Source organism: Oncorhynchus mykiss, chromosome 21, assembly GCF_057628025.1.
Source record: "Oncorhynchus mykiss isolate SJ-2025 chromosome 21, ASM5762802v1, whole genome shotgun sequence".
In the NCBI taxonomy this organism is placed as follows: Eukaryota; Metazoa; Chordata; class Actinopteri; order Salmoniformes; family Salmonidae; genus Oncorhynchus; species Oncorhynchus mykiss.
The window spans coordinates 8,124,313-8,140,732 of NC_143042.1; the positions used below are offsets into that span (position 1 = coordinate 8,124,313).

The 16,420-nt window shown below is 42.3% G+C and overlaps 1 protein-coding gene across 4 annotated transcripts in view; it reads left to right on the forward strand.

Annotated features, from left to right (window-relative positions):
* The window catches only part of LOC110499865 (voltage-dependent calcium channel subunit alpha-2/delta-1), a 158,583-nt gene that overhangs the window by 99,694 nt on the left and 42,469 nt on the right, over positions 1–16,420 (forward strand). For all 4 annotated transcript variants that reach the window (XM_090213652.1, XM_090213653.1, XM_090213656.1 and 1 more), the window contains 9 exons: positions 165–296; positions 3,024–3,093; positions 3,430–3,480; positions 7,033–7,132; positions 9,214–9,372; positions 10,577–10,687; positions 11,282–11,360; positions 11,639–11,688; positions 11,943–12,032. In XM_090213652.1, coding sequence (XP_090069778.1) covers positions 165–296; positions 3,024–3,093; positions 3,430–3,480; positions 7,033–7,132; positions 9,214–9,372; positions 10,577–10,687; positions 11,282–11,360; positions 11,639–11,688; positions 11,943–12,032 — 842 coding nt within the window. The remainder of the gene's footprint in view (positions 1–164; positions 297–3,023; positions 3,094–3,429; positions 3,481–7,032; positions 7,133–9,213; positions 9,373–10,576; positions 10,688–11,281; positions 11,361–11,638; positions 11,689–11,942; positions 12,033–16,420) is intronic.

Genomic DNA, 16,420 nt, shown 5'->3' on the forward strand with positions numbered 1-16,420 from the left:
TGTGTCTTGTATACCAATCCGTCACCTCAAAGGAAGTCCCCTTAGAAAATGAGTTGTTTAAGTCAAATGATCAAAAACAGTTGTAAATATCACAAAGTGGGCCTTTAACTCTGTTATGTGAATACTAATGTGTGTGTATGCGTATGTGTTTGTCTATCCCACAGCCACCATTGTGCTGAATGAGCTGAACTGGACAGACGCATTAGAGGCCGTGTTTAGAAAGAACAAGGAAGAGGATCCTACTCTACTGTGGCAGGTGTTTGGCAGCGCCACCGGATTGGCTCGCTACTTCCCAGGTGAGTAGCCAGCCAGCCGATTGGCTTACGCCCTCAGCCCATGACCTTAAAGTGGCTATTGATGGAGACGTAATGCGCTGGGCCACTTTGTCACGTTGTATTTACTCAGCACTCACACACACTGAAAAAATACACAGAAAGAGAGTTCACTCTCTCACTCTCACACACTCACACACACACACACACACACACACAATAGAGCACTCTCTCACACACACGCGGAGGTTGGGAAAACAGTGAGTCACGGCGATCCCTGTGTTTGTCACCAAGGCCTGGGTAGCTATGGGCTTGTGACACAGACACAGGGACGGGGACAGAGACGGGGACAAGGACACGGGGACAGCCATCAATAGCCTCCTTATGCCCTACCTCTGACATGACCGACCTGAAAAGCACTTTGTGAAAATTGTTAATGTAGAACGTTTTTTTTAAATATACAGTACCAGTCAAAAGTTTGGACACCTACTCATTCAAGAGTTCATCTGATGCAGCACTCCATCACTCTCCTTGGTCAAATATCCCTTACACAGCCTGGAGGTGTGTTCCAGGTCATTGGCCAGTCCTCTTCTGGCTGTGCCGGGTGGAGATTATAACAGACCAAGATGTTCAAATGTTCATAAATTACCAGCATGGTCAAATAATAATAATCACAGTTGTTGTCGAGGGTGCAACAGGTCAGCACCTCAGGAGTAAATGTCAGCTGGCTTTTCATAGCCGATCATTCAGAGTATCTCTACCGCTCCTGCTGTCTCTAGAGAGTTGAAAACAGCAGGTCTGAGACAGGTAACACGTCCGGTGAACAGGTCAGGATTCCATAGCCGCAGTCAGAGCAATTGAAACTGGAGCAGCAGCACAGCCAGGTGGACTGGGGACAACAAGGAGTCATCAGGCCAGGTAGTCCTGAGGCATGGTCCTAGGGCTCAGGTCCTCCGAGAGAGAGAAAGAAAGAAAAAAATAAAGAAGGAAAGAGAGAGAGAAAGAGAACTAGAGAGAGCATACTTAAATTCACACAGAACACCGGATAAGACAGGAGAAATACTCCAGATATAACAGACTGGCCCCCCGACTCATAAATACTGGAGGCTGAGACAGGAGGGGACAGGAGACACTGTGGCCCCACCCGACGATACCCCCGGACAGGGCCAAACTGGCAGGATATAAACCCACCCACTTTGCCAAAGCACAGCCCCCACACCACTAGCGGGATATCTTCAACCAGCAACTTACCATCCTGAGACAAGGCCGAGTATAGCCCACAAAGATCTCCGCCACGGCACAACCCAAGGGGGAGCGCCAACCCGGACAGAAAGATCACGTCAGTGACTCAAACCACTCAAGTGACGCACCCCTCCTAGGGACGGCATGGAAGATCACCAGTAAGCCAGTGAACTCAGCCCCTGTAATGGGGTTAGAGGCAGAGAATCCCAGGGGAGAGAGGGGAACCGGCCAGGCAGAGACAACAAGGGCGGTTCGTTGCTCCAGTGCCTTTCCGTTCACCTTCACACTCCTGGGCCAGACTACACTCAATCATAGGACCTACTGAAGAGATGAGTCTTCAATAAAGACTAAAAGGTTGAGACCGATTTTGCGTCACTCACATGGGTAGGCAGACCATTCCATAAAAATGGAGCTCTATAGGAGAAAGCCACAATAAGGTGTCCTGCGTCTTGTGACCGTACCGTACGTGTAGGTATGTATGGCAGGACCAAATCGCAAAGGTAGGTAGGAGCAAGCCCATGTAATGCTTTGTAGGTTAGCAGTAGAACCTTGAAATCAACCCGGGCCTTAACAGGAAGCCAGTGTAGAGAGGCTAGCACTGGAGTAATATGATCAAATATTTTGGTTCTAGTCAGGATTCTAGCAGCAGTGTTTAGCACTAACTGAAGTAAGATCTTAACCAGGCTACAACTTGTCCGTGTAGACTAATGTGGGTTTCCAATGTGGGTTTCCTCTCCAAAAGAATGTGGTGATCGATGGTATCAAAAGCAGCACTAAGGTCTAGGAGCACGAGGACAGATGCAGAGCCTTGGTCTGACGACATTAAAAGGTCATTTACCACCTTCACGAGTGCAGTCTCAGTGCTATGGTGGGGTCTAAAACCAGACTGAAGCGTTTCGTATACATCAACTTTTGATTGGTACTGTATTTCAGATTTGTTGAATATAATAACATCAGCTGAAACAGTATTAAGTGTGTGCTAAAGCAATCTATTCACTCTTTATGGTAGTAAGTTAAACTGGGATTCAAGTAAGTTTAAGTTGAGAATAAAGAAGAAACCTGCACACTGCTCTTGCTAGTATCACTGCTGTTGTTAAGCTTTATGTGTCAGCCTTAAGGCCTTCGTCAGAGCTTTTGTGGGTGTTTTTCATTTGCACCCTTAGGTAGACATGGCTCCACCCACATCCGTTCAATGCAGCGAATGGTGTTGAAGTCAAGGAAAATGAAACGTGTTACCAAATATAACAATGTGCATTTCAGAAGCATTCTATTAAAATGTGTACATAAAACCTATTCAACACGTCTGTAAAACCACATTTATAATACAAGTGAGTTGAATATACGATGCAGTGTTTAAAGTCAAACTCTTATGATGTATGTAACATTCAGCTGGTTAGTAGTCTCTGTCTGGACTCAAATGAAGCATTATGCTTTTACTGTGAAGTGTGTTGTCTTTTCAAATGCACTTTAAATAAAGCTTGATTTGATTTAAATTATCTTTGTTCCCAGCATCCCCTTGGATGGACTCGCGAAAAACGCCCAATAAGATTGACCTCTACGACGTCCGGCGGCGACCGTGGTGAGTGGAGGCATTGAGTCGCCGCCTGTCTCCTTTGTCTCCTCGTTCTCCAACTCTCCAAGTGTTTCTCAGAACGAACATTACCTGCCCTGCTTGAACCTAGCTTTTTGGTCCCCATATTAAACACTGTTTGAGAAACACACACAAATATGTACACACACACACACACACACACACTAAGATGCATAACCCTGTTACTTTACAATTGACATTTAAAAGTCAGCCTGCTTTTGACAATGTTTTTTCTGTTGGTCTATTTGGTGGAATCATTAGACACGAGGTAAACGTCTCACGTGGTTTTTCACCACTGTATTTATTTGCCTGTTTGTTTACCAGGTACATTCAGGGGGCGGCGTCTCCTAAGGACATGCTGATCCTAGTGGATGCGTGAGTGACTCTCTTTTTGTGATTCATATTTACAGTCAGAATCCATTTCATGACCAGTCATAAAAACAAGTTCTGACTTCCCCCCCCACCCACCAGCCTGTAATGAGCTTAGAGCTGCATCAGCACTCTCATAACTTGGAGAGACTGAGGAAATAGAATACGTCATGAACTATAGCGAAACCATCATTTGTTTTGCTGTGAATGTACACTACCGTTCAAAAGTTTGGGGTCACTTAGAAATGTCCTTGTTTTTGAAAGAAAAGCCATTTTTTTGTCCATTAAATTAACATCAAATTGATCAGAAATGCAATGTAGACAATGTTAATGTTGTAACTTATTTTTATGTTTTGAATTCTTTTAAATGGAATATCTACATAGGCATACAGAGGCCCATTATCAGCAACCATCACTCCTGTGTTCCAACGGCACGTTGTGTTAGCTAATCCAAGTTTATCATTTTAAAAGGCTGAATGATCATTAGAAAACCCTTTTGCAATTATTTTAGCACAGCTGAAAACTGTTGTGCTGATTAAAGATGCAATAAAACCGTCCTTCTTTAGACTAGTTGAGTATATGAAGCATCAGCATTTGTGGGTTTGTTTACAGGCTCAAAATGGCCAGAAACAAATAACCTTTCTTCTGAAACTCGTCAGTCTATTCTTGTTCTGACAAATGAAGGCTATTCCATGAGAGAAATTGCCAAGAAACTGAAAATTCGTACAACGCTGTGTACTACTCCCTTCACAGAACAGCGCAAACTGGATCCAACCAGAATAGAAAGAGGAGTGGGAGGCACAATTGAGCAAGAGGACAAGTATATTAGATTGTCTAGTTTGGGAAACAGACGCCTCACAAGTCCTCATTGGCAGATTCATTAAAAAGTACTCGCAAAACACCAGTCTCCACGTCAACAGTGACGAGGCGACTCCGGGATGCTGGCCTTCTAGTTCTTTCAAAACAGTTTCTAAGTGATCCCAAACTTTTGAACTGTAGTTTACACCTAAGAATTCTCAACCACAATTACACTTTTGTTTAAATTTTTATATTTTAGTAATCTTATTCAAAGTGAATTACAGTCAGTGGTTAGTATTACACAGACCTTACACATAGGGTCTACGACCCTGGTTCGATTCCAGGCTTTATCACAACCGGCCGTGATTGGGAGTCCCATAGGGCAGCACACAATTGGCCCAGTGTCATCCGGGTTTGGCCGGGGTAAGCCGTCGTTGTAAATAAGAATTTGTTCTTAACTGACTTGCCTAGTTATAATATAAAGGTTAAATAAAAATTTAAAAAGAAATGAAACAACATTGGATCAAGCTAATAAGTACACCATTTTCATTGTTTTGGACAAAAAAATTAAACAATACAACAATAGGAATTGTCTGTTGAAAAATGGGGAAATCCTGTAGGTGTCGTAATGGTGTGCCAACATTTAGGAACTCATTCGTTTTCATGTAAAACTAAAGTGACAGTGGTTGTGTAAGTTCTGCTACTACCTGTAGCCTGCTTTACACACCTGATACAAGGCAGTTACAAGAGTCCCTATAAACTCCCACAATACTCCCTGGGTATATGGCTATTTAATGTAAAGTACATCAGAAATCACGTGGAAACTTGGAAACGTAGAGCAAGACAGCCAGACTACTTTCTCTTAAAGCTGAAAGATGTCACTTTTGGGGGGACCCAACCCAGATTCACATAGAGTTATTGATTTGTCATTCTCATTGAAAGCAAGTCTAAGAAGCGGTACATCAACTTCAAACAGTAGAAAATACAATATTTTTGGTAATGGAAAAGATATTTCACAGCGGTTTAGATGGTATAATGATTCTCTACACTATAGTTTCTTGTTTTGTCACCTAAATAGAAATTAGGCCAACTATTACAATTTTAACAACCAGGAAATGGGGGAGCGATTTCTGCATAGTGCATCTTTAATCAAACCACTATATGCTATTGTATCAACTACACACTAGGCTATCAATGTCATGGTTATCTAGTTCATCAGCAAATCCCTGCTGTATACTGTACATAACATACATAACGGTATCATCTTATTATGTGCTAATGAGAATTGCCTGGGGAGTTTTTTGGTTGTCATGGAACTGAAACGATTTGTCTATACTAGATGGGTAAAGCCCCTGCCACCGCGACGCACCTTGATTAATCGGCTGTGCCTGGAATGGAAAGGCTGGCACCGCGCCAGCACCTAAATGAGACCAATAAAAAATATATACATGAAAAATCAATTTCGCCCCCCCTTTGCTCTTGACGCGAGGTAGATAATTGGCGGGCCTGATTGACAGGCTATTTCAACATCAAAGCCGTGCTGCTGCCGTGGTGGGGATGCCCGAGCAGAAGGAGTATAAAAGAAACAACCCTTCACTCCTCCTTTTTTCCATTCTGTGCATTTTGTCTTTACCTGCAACCAATTAAACCATGTATTTATATATAGACCATCTGCTCTCAACTTCTCTCACATCCAATTTTAACTTGAGTGGTGCTATGTTCAAGTGTAGGCCTATATCATTAAATGTCCAATTCTCGACGTCGCTACGACAACACGAAATGTCAGAGTTAAAGTGACTCACTCTATGCTAATGTTAGCCTTTCATGTAGCGTTAGCGTCGGCTAGACGAGGCATGGTGATAGCGCTTTAAGTCCACTGCTGGGTTAGCCTAATGACGCTAGCCACTTCCCCTCACATGTTTATCCTGATAGGCCTATATCTAGAGAGCCTATTAGTGTTAGCTAAAAGCCTAGTAGTCACGCAGCCTGTGGTTGTTTTAATGCCTCTTTGTCTCTGCATGTGTCCCAAATGGCACCCTATTCCCTATAGTGCACTACTTTTGACCAGAGTCCCATACGGCGCTAGTCAAAAGTAGTGCACTGTATGGGGAATAGGGTAGCACACCATTTAGCACACGACTCATGTCTCCCACTTCATCACACTCAATGTTAGTTTTATAGCTTCAGCCGTGGCAAATTTAAAGGGCAATGTCTTTCTGGGCCCCTGAATGCTAACAGGCTAGTTAGTGGTCTTATTGCATATGTAATGACGGCACCACACTTAGGCCTAGTGCTAAATATGAATTACAGTATGGTGGTGTTGGTTGAGTCAGATACATTTGTTGTTTGTGTGGTCTGATTCCCCTTGCTCATTACTCTGCTGCGGATATAGATGTGTTCATCGAAGAGATATTCAATTGAAATGTCCTCCACACAAACAAGAGAAATACAACAACAGACTATTTTAGCTCTTGGCTGAAGGAAGCAACCCAGTTCAAGTTAAATCCAGAACAAACAAACACATATTTGTCTGGATAACACAGTCCTAGATGTGTAGCATCGGGTAATAACCTGCTCCTGTGGTACTTAATGCCCTTTCTCTCCTTCCTGTAGGTGTCTGAGTTAACGCTCAAACTGATCCACACCTCCAGACCAGACAATGACTGTTTTTCATGGTTATTTTCCCATTACATTATAGTAACAGGCACGTAATAACACAGTCATAGGTATGTAATAACAGGTTATAACGTCTGTCCGTAGGAGTGGCAGTGTCTCTGGTCTCACCCTCAAGCTAATCCACACCTCTGTCAACGAGATGCTGGAGACCCTGTCTGACGATGACTACGTCAATGTGGTCTATGTGAGTATCCAAGACAGTTGGCAGAACGTGGTCTTTACACACAGGCTATTTATCGGACGAATGGAATGACTGTGATCTTTACCCATTGTAATTATAGGACAAATGGAATGACTGTGATCTTTACCCATTATAATATAGGACGAATGCAATGACTTTGTGCTAGTCGTTATTGTGTTTGAGGAATGGGTTCTTGGAATGAAAAGCCAACTGACATTTACTCTTGAGGTGCTGACCTGTTGCACCCTCTACAACCACTGTGATTATTATTTGACCCTGCTGGTCATCTATGAACGTTTGAACATCTTGAAGAACGATCTGGACTTAATGGCCATGTACTCTTATCTCTATCGGCACAGCCAGAAGAGGACTGGCCACCCCTCAGAACCTGGTTCCTCTCTAGGTTTCCTCCTAGGTTCCTGCCTTTCTAGGGAGTTTTTCTTGGCCACCGAGCTTCTACACCTGCATTGCTTGCTGTTTGGGGGTTTAGGCTGGTTTCTGGCCTTTTGGTTAAAGTGATGTGGATAAGTGGATGGATTTGTATGTCTTTAATCAGATATGGGCTTGAATACACACGTGTGTGTGTGTGTGTGTGTGTGTGTGTGTGTGTGTGTGTGTGTGTGTGTGTGTGTGTGTGTGTGTGTGTGTGTGTGTGTGTGTTAGAGAGAGACTGGTTGTACAGATGGCGATGCTAATATCATTGTCCCCACAGACCCCTCCCAACCTAGATGTTTGAAACGTGACAGTGACTAATTTCTCAGTCTCCGTGTGCTACACACACACACACACACACACACACACACACACACACACACACACACACACACAGAGATGGAGAAGTAGACACCTTTGTTTGCTGTGGTGCGTGACTGTAGCGGTCGTTTGTGCACTGGAGTGCGTGTAGCAGTGATCTCTGTAACTGGAGTGTCTGTAGCAGTTATCTCTGTAACTGGAGTGTCTGTAGCAGTGATCTCTGTAACTGGAGTGTCTGTAGCAGTGATCTCTGTAACTGGAGTGTCTGTAGCAGTGATCTCTGTAGCTGGAGTGTCTGTAGCAGTGATCTCTGTAACTGGAGTGTCTGTAGCAGTGATCTCTGTAACTGGAGTGTCTGTAGCAGTGATCTCTGTAACTGGAGTGTCTGTAGCAGTTATCTCTGTAACTGGAGTGTCTGTAGCAGTGATCTCTGTAGCTGGAGTGTCTATAGCAGTGATCTCTGTAACTGGAATGTCTGTAGCAGTGATCTCTGTAACTGGAGTGTGTGTAGCAGTGATCTCTGTAGCTGGAGTGTCTGTAGCAGTTATCTCTGTAACTGGAGTGTCTGTAGCAGTGATCTCTGTAACTGGAGTGTCTGTAGCAGTGATCTCTGTAGCTGGAGTGTCTGTAGCAGTCAACTTTTTTGTGTATGTAAATGTGGACAGAATGATATCACTTCCCATTTGAAATGACTAATATTAGTATTTCTAACCACAGCCTGTACCAAACATCAATGCTTTAAAACACAGAGCCTTATTCCCTGTCGTGTGTGTGGGTGTGTAGGAACGTATATGTATGGCTCATCCTCTGTCTCAGTGGGTGACTTTTCTATTTCTCTTTCTGTCTCTCACTCTCTCACTCAGTTCGATGATAATTCAACAACTCACCCCCCCCCCCCCCCCCCTCCCTCTGTCTATCTGTCTGGTACAGTTCAATGATAATTCAACAACTCCTCCCCCCCCCCCCTCCCTCTGTCTATCTGTCTGGTACAGTTCAATGATAATTCAACAACCCCCCCCCCCCCCTCTCTGTCTATCTGTCTGGTACAGTTCAATGATATTTCAACAACTCATCTCCCCCCTCCCTCTGTCTATCTGTCTGGTACAGTTCAATGATAATTCAACAACACCCCCCCCCCCTCCCTCTGTCTATCTGTCTGGTACAGTTCAATGATAATTCAACAACACCCCCCCCCCTCCCTCTGTCTATCTGTCTGGTACAGTTCAATGATAATTCAACAACTCCTCCCCCCCCTCCCTCTGTCTATCTGTCTGGTACAGTTCAATGATAATTCAACAACCCCCCTCCCTCTGTCTATCTGTCTGGTACAGTTCAATGATAAAGCGATGAAGGCAGCGTGCTTTCAGAACCTGGTACAGGCCAACGTGAGGAACAAGAGGTTCCTGAAGGACGCTGTGCGGAACATCTCAGCCAAGGGCATCACCAACTATAAAGGCGGCTTCGAGTTGGCCTTCGAGCAGCTCTCATCGGTAGGGGATGAGAGTGTGTGTGTGTGTGTGTGCTATAGTTTGATGTGTTTGGATGTATTCACGTGCATGTGTGTGTGCATGAGGTTGAGTGTCAGTTAGGAGGGACTGTGGTGTGGCGTGTGTGAGTGCGTTCAAGAGATTGAGCGAGAAAGCGAGAGGAAAAGAAGAGGCAGGGAGAGAGGCATGGTCTGTGTGTCTACAAAACATTAAACATATCCTTTGTATTTTTCCACTTTGTGTCCCCTGTGTTTTCCCTGTTTTTCATTAGCCCACGTGGTTGATGTAACTCGATGAAATGGAGACATTAGATTAGCTTAAATTATGAGAATAAAAATGGAAACACTAGCTATAGTACTAGTAATCGCCCCACCTGTTATTGTTGTCACGTTTCGCCATCTGCTGGTGATTTTGGACATTTCACTCTTCCATTTGTTTCAATCACTTGGGTCGTAATTCATTTGGGCACACCGTAGCAAAACGTTTGTTATTGGACAAATTCAGGCAGTCTCTCTCCCTGTTTCAGTCCGTTTTCCTCCATTTGGTTCCTTATAAATAGGACTCTGATGGCGATACATTAAACCTTTTCTATCAAACCTTATAGGGTGCCCACATTCATAAATGAAATTAAATGATTTGTAAAAAGGAAAGTCAACACTCTTAGAGTTAAGTTTATTGAAAGTAAAATAAGTGGATTTAGTTGGGAATGGTTTGTCCAGGTCTGACCTTTTCAATTCAATAAATCTTCATTGTCCCATCCTAAAGGTCAATTAGTTTGAGTACAACAAATACAAGACCTGGGGAAATAGTGGTTCAAGATACAATAAAATGATCTTTCAATAACTGATTTATTTTCTGATGGTTTGTAAACACACAGTGCATCGTAAACCTAATCACTGTGCTTTAGTCATTTAAATGACATAAAATGTATGTTGTGTTGTTTCCTCTCACCCCCAAACCCACCCCCCCCCCCCCGTCTCTGTGTCCCTACTCGTCCTCTCTCTCGTTCTCTCTCTGTGCTGTGTCCCCACTCCCCCCTCTCTCTCTTTCTCTCTCTGTAAACCCACTTCTCTCTCTGTGTCCCCACTCCCCCCTCTCTCTCTTTCTCTCTCTGTAAACCCACTTCTCTCTCTGTGTCCCCACTCCCCCCCCTCCTCTCGCCACTCTTTCTATCCCCCCTCCGTCATTCCCCTCTCTGTCTCTCTAGTTGAACGTGACCCAGGGCAGGGCGTTGTGTAACAAGATCATCATGCTGTTCACTGACGGAGGAGAGGAGAGGGCCCAGGAGATCTTCCAGAAGTATAACGCTGACAAAAAGGTTGGTTGAGAGATAGAGACGTCTCCTACACACAGACATAAGGAACCCTCAGGAAGAGGAGGTTCTGTGGGTAGTTTACATGATCCTGGGGAAGATCTCCATCAGAGGAGCTGCTACAGGATGCATTCTGTCGTGCATAAATCAAAGCGCTTCAATTACTCAATGATACAGATGTGTGTATCACAGGGGGCTGGTTGCACCTTAATTGGGGAGGACGGACTCATGGTAATGGCTGGAGCAGAATCCATGGAATGGTATTCGAACACATCAAATACATATTTTCCTAGTGTCTGATACCATTACAGTCACTCCATTCCAGTCATTATTATGAGCCGTCCTCCCTTCACCAGCCTCCTGAGGTGTGTATATTTGTTCATAATCGGACGTATACTGTGTAAATGTGTTTGGTAAGCAGAGTGTAGAAATCCCAGGGCAACGGGTGGACTAGTGTTCCCATCTCTTGCTAGATAATACACACCAACATATACATACTGTAGAGATATACAAGGCATATGCATACACTGAAACATACTGTACACAGATACAGACATGTTACATCTATTTATGACCCTTGACCCTATGTTGACCCTTTAGGTGCGGATATTCACGTTCTCAGTGGGCCAACACAACTATGACAAAGGACCAATCCAGTGGATGGCCTGCACCAACAAAGGTACAGAACACACACGCGCGCAAACACACATACGTCACGGCCCTGCCTGAATACTACCTCCTTCCTACCTATCTGATATGATTAGATGAGGGAAAGCAATGTGTCCACCCTAATGCTTTTACAGTAGGACCAGACCATGTCAGATAAGTGACTACTTCCAGGAAGAGAACAAGGATGCATTGTCATGGGATTCAATCAGAGCCCAAGTCTGCCATACTGTGTCCTGGTGTGTTATATTGTAAGTTATGACGTGTAAAGGTGAAATACCTGTGTTCCAGGGTACTATTATGAAATCCCGTCCATCGGTGCTATCAGGATCAACACTCAGGTAAACAGTAATCAAATAGATCTTAAAACACTGGTCTAAACTCAACTATAAGAGGCAAACCTTGCTTTGGTGCAAATGTTCAGTAAATCTGGCACGTTGTAATAATGCAATACAGTGTTTCTACAGTTCTTTCGAGTTTGTGTCTTATGCCCTCTTGTGGTCATATGGTACACCTCTCTATATAGTCATGCTATTCAATGCACAGTAGTGATTGTCTCATTGGTTTGGTCTGATTCCTCTCTCACACACAACAGGAGTATCTGGATGTACTGGGAAGGCCCATGGTCAAAGCAAACAACAAGGCCAAGCAGGTTCAATGGACCAACGTTTACCAGGACGCACTGGTACGTTACACCAACTGATACAATATTGAACGGGGGATCAAATATGAATCAACAGCAGTGGTGTGAATATAGTTACAGCACAGTATAAGAAATAGTGTGAAGTTGTATTCTGGATGGTTACAGTGAAGATGGGTGACGTGTTTACACTTCAGGATTGGAGTCAATTCCACAAATGCAATTCCAGTTCAATTCTCTCCCTGTAAATTCCATTGAATTAAATTCAAAATACAGGTCAGTCTTTGAATTCAGAGATAATTCAATTCCTTTCAATTCCAAATTCCCTAATTCAATATTGTCCCCAACAATTCCACAAATTCCAACTCAAATTCAATTCCCTCAGACTTTCAGGCTAATCCTGTCACTGTTCAGACAGCCTAGCTATACAGGAAATATAGGAATACAGGCTGTCACTGTTCAGACAGCCTAGCTATACAGGAAATATAGGAATACAGGCTGTCACTGTTCAGACAGACTAGCTATACAGGAAATATAGGAATACAGGCTGTCACTGTTCAGACAGCCTAGCTATACAGGAAATATAGGAATACAGGCTGTCACTGTTCAGACAGACTAGCTATACAGGAAATATAGCAATACAGGCTGTCACTGTTCAGACAGCCTAGCTATACAGGAAATATAGCAATACAGGCTGTCACTGTTCAGACAGCCTAGCTATACAGGAAATATAGGAATACAGGCTGTCACTGTTCAGACAGCCTAGCTATACAGGAAATATAGGAATACAGGTTCAAATGGTTCAAAACAAATCCTGCAGTACACTTTTACACTATTACACTATTCATTAACCCTTGTGTTGTGTTCATGTTTTTGTCTGATGGACCCATAACATTATTGGGTTTTTAAAGTGTACCAAAGTTGGGATCGAGTTTACATTAAACTGTACCAGGGTTGGGATCAAGTTTACATTAAAGTGTACCAGGGTTGGGATCAAGTTTACATTAAAGTGTACCAGGGTTGGGATCAAGTTTACATTAAAGTGTACCAGGGTTGGAATCAAGTTTATATTAAAGTGTACCAGGGTTGGGATCAAGTTTACATTAAACTGTTCCAGGGTTGGGATCAAGTTTACATTAAACTGTACCAGGGTTGGGATCAAGTTTACATTAAACTGTACCAGGGTTGGGATCGAGTTTACATTAAACTGTACCAGGGTTGGGATCAAGTTTACATTAAACTGTACCAGGGTTGGGATCAAGTTTACATTAAAGTGTACCAGGGTTGGGATCGAGTTTACATTAAACTGTACCAGGGTTGGGATCAAGTTTACATTAAACTGTACCAGGGTTGGGATCAAGTTTACATTAAAGTGTACCAGGGTTGGGATCAAGTTTACATTAAACTGTACCAGGGTTGGGATCAAGTTTACATTAAAGTGTACCAGGGTTGGGATCGAGTTTACATTAAACTGTACCAGGGTTGGGATCAAGTTTACATTAAACTGTACCAGGGTTGGGATCAAGTTTACATTAAAGTGTACCAGGGTTGGGATCAAGTTTACATTAAACTGTACCAGGGTTGGAATCAAGTTTACATTAAAGTGTACCAGGGTTGGGATCAAGTTTACATTAAACTGTACCAGGGTTGGGATCAAGTTTACATTAAACTGTACCAGGGTTGGGATCAAGTTTACATTAAAGTGTACCAGGGTTGGGATCAAGTTTACATTAAAGTGTACCAGGGTTGGAATCAAGTTTATATTAAACTGTACCAGGGTTGGGATCAAGTTTACATTAAAGTGTACCAGGGTTGGGATCAAGTTTACATTAAACTGTACCAGGGTTGGAATCAAGTTTACATTAAACTGTACCAGGGTTGGGATCAAGTTTACATTAAACTGTACCAGGGTTGGGATCAAGTTTACATTAAAGTGTACCAGGGTTGGGATCAAGTTTACATTAAACTGTACCAGGGTTGGGATCAAGTTTACATTAAAGTGTACCAGGGTTGGGATCGAGTTTACATTAAACTGTACCAGGGTTGGGATCAAGTTTACATTAAACTATACCAGGGTTGGGATCAAGTTTACATTAAACTGTACCAGGGTTGGGATCAAGTTTACATTAAAGTGTACCAGGGTTGGGATCGAGTTTACATTAAACTGTACCAGGGTTGGGATCAAGTTTATATTAAACTGTACCAGGGTTGGGATCAAGTTTACATTAAAGTGTACCAGGGTTGGGATCAAGTTTACATTAAACTGTACCAGGGTTGGAATCAAGTTTACATTAAACTGTACCAGGGTTGGGATTAAGTTTACATTAAAGTGTACCAGGGTTGGGATCAAGTTTACATTAAAGTGTACCAGGGTTGGGATCAAGTTTACATTAAAGTGTACCAGGGTTGGAATCAAGTTTATATTAAAGTGTACCAGGGTTGGGATCAAGTTTACATTAAACTGTTCCAGGGTTGGGATCAAGTTTACATTAAACTGTACCAGGGTTGGGATCAAGTTTACATTAAACTGTACCAGGGTTGGGATCGAGTTTACATTAAACTGTACCAGGGTTGGGATCAAGTTTACATTAAACTGTACCAGGGTTGGGATCAAGTTTACATTAAAGTGTACCAGGGTTGGGATCGAGTTTACATTAAACTGTACCAGGGTTGGGATCAAGTTTACATTAAACTGTACCAGGGTTGGGATCAAGTTTACATTAAAGTGTACCAGGGTTGGGATCAAGTTTACATTAAACTGTACCAGGGTTGGGATCAAGTTTACATTAAAGTGTACCAGGGTTGGGATCGAGTTTACATTAAACTGTACCAGGGTTGGGATCAAGTTTACATTAAACTGTACCAGGGTTGGGATCAAGTTTACATTAAAGTGTACCAGGGTTGGGATCAAGTTTACATTAAACTGTACCAGGGTTGGAATCAAGTTTACATTAAAGTGTACCAGGGTTGGGATCAAGTTTACATTAAACTGTACCAGGGTTGGGATCAAGTTTACATTAAACTGTACCAGGGTTGGGATCAAGTTTACATTAAAGTGTACCAGGGTTGGGATCAAGTTTACATTAAAGTGTACCAGGGTTGGAATCAAGTTTATATTAAAGTGTACCAGGGTTGGGATCAAGTTTACATTAAAGTGTACCAGGGTTGGGATCAAGTTTACATTAAACTGTACCAGGGTTGGGATCAAGTTTACATTAAAGTGTACCAGGGTTGGGATCAAGTTTACATTAAACTGTACCAGGGTTGGAATCAAGTTTACTTTAAACTGTACCAGGGTTGGGATCAAGTTTACATTAAACTGTACCAGGGTTGAGATCAAGTTTACATTAAAGTGTACCAGGGTTGGGATCAAGTTTACATTAAACTGTACCAGGGTTGGGATCAAGTTTACATTAAAGTGTACCAGGGTTGGGATCGAGTTTACATTAAACTGTACCAGGGTTGGGATCAAGTTTACATTAAACTGTACCAGGGTTGGGATCAAGTTTACATTAAACTGTACCAGGGTTGGGATCAAGTTTACATTAAAGTGTACCAGGGTTGGGATCGAGTTTACATTAAACTGTACCAGGGTTGGGATCAAGTTTATATTAAACTGTACCAGGGTTGGGATCAAGTTTACATTAAAGTGTACCAGGGTTGGAATCAAGTTTACATTAAACTGTACCAGGGTTGAGATCAAGTTTACATTAAACTGTACCAGGGTTGGAATCAAGTTTACATTAAACTGTACCAGGGTTGGAATCAAGTTTACATTAAACTGTACCAGGGTCGGAATCAAGTTTACATTAAAGTGTACCAGAATTGGGGTAATTTCCAATTTAAACTGAAATTCCAATTCAATTCTTGAATTCACTCGTAGAGAATTTACTTTGAAATAAATTTGAATGACATTTTTTCAAGTTATGTCATTGGAATATTTGTACTTTTTTAGTGGAATTGAATTGGAAATGTAAAAACATTTACATCTTTTGGAATTTAATTGGAATTCAATATTTGTACATATTTGTACAACTTTACCCCAACACTGGAGGGTAGAACTAATACAGACTTGGGTGTCAAAGGCTTCTAATAGTGAAGAAAATGTACTTCCCAATACTACAGTACCACCAGCCAAGACACTGTTGACTATGGTTAATGCACATACTGTATATAAACTTGCTAAGGGTGTCTGAGAGTCCAACTAGTGACGCAAATACAATTTTCCAATACAAACACCAGATATCTAGTTCTAAAAATATCACGTATTGAGTTCATATTTTACATGAACACACACTTTCTGGTTCTGGAAATAGCTCATATCAAGTTCAAGTTTTGTATGAACTTCAACAGTAGATAAGGCAAGGACCCAGTGCACTGAAACAAGTTGTCAAAAAATATGTGTAATTTAAATCAGCCAGTTATTGATTTAT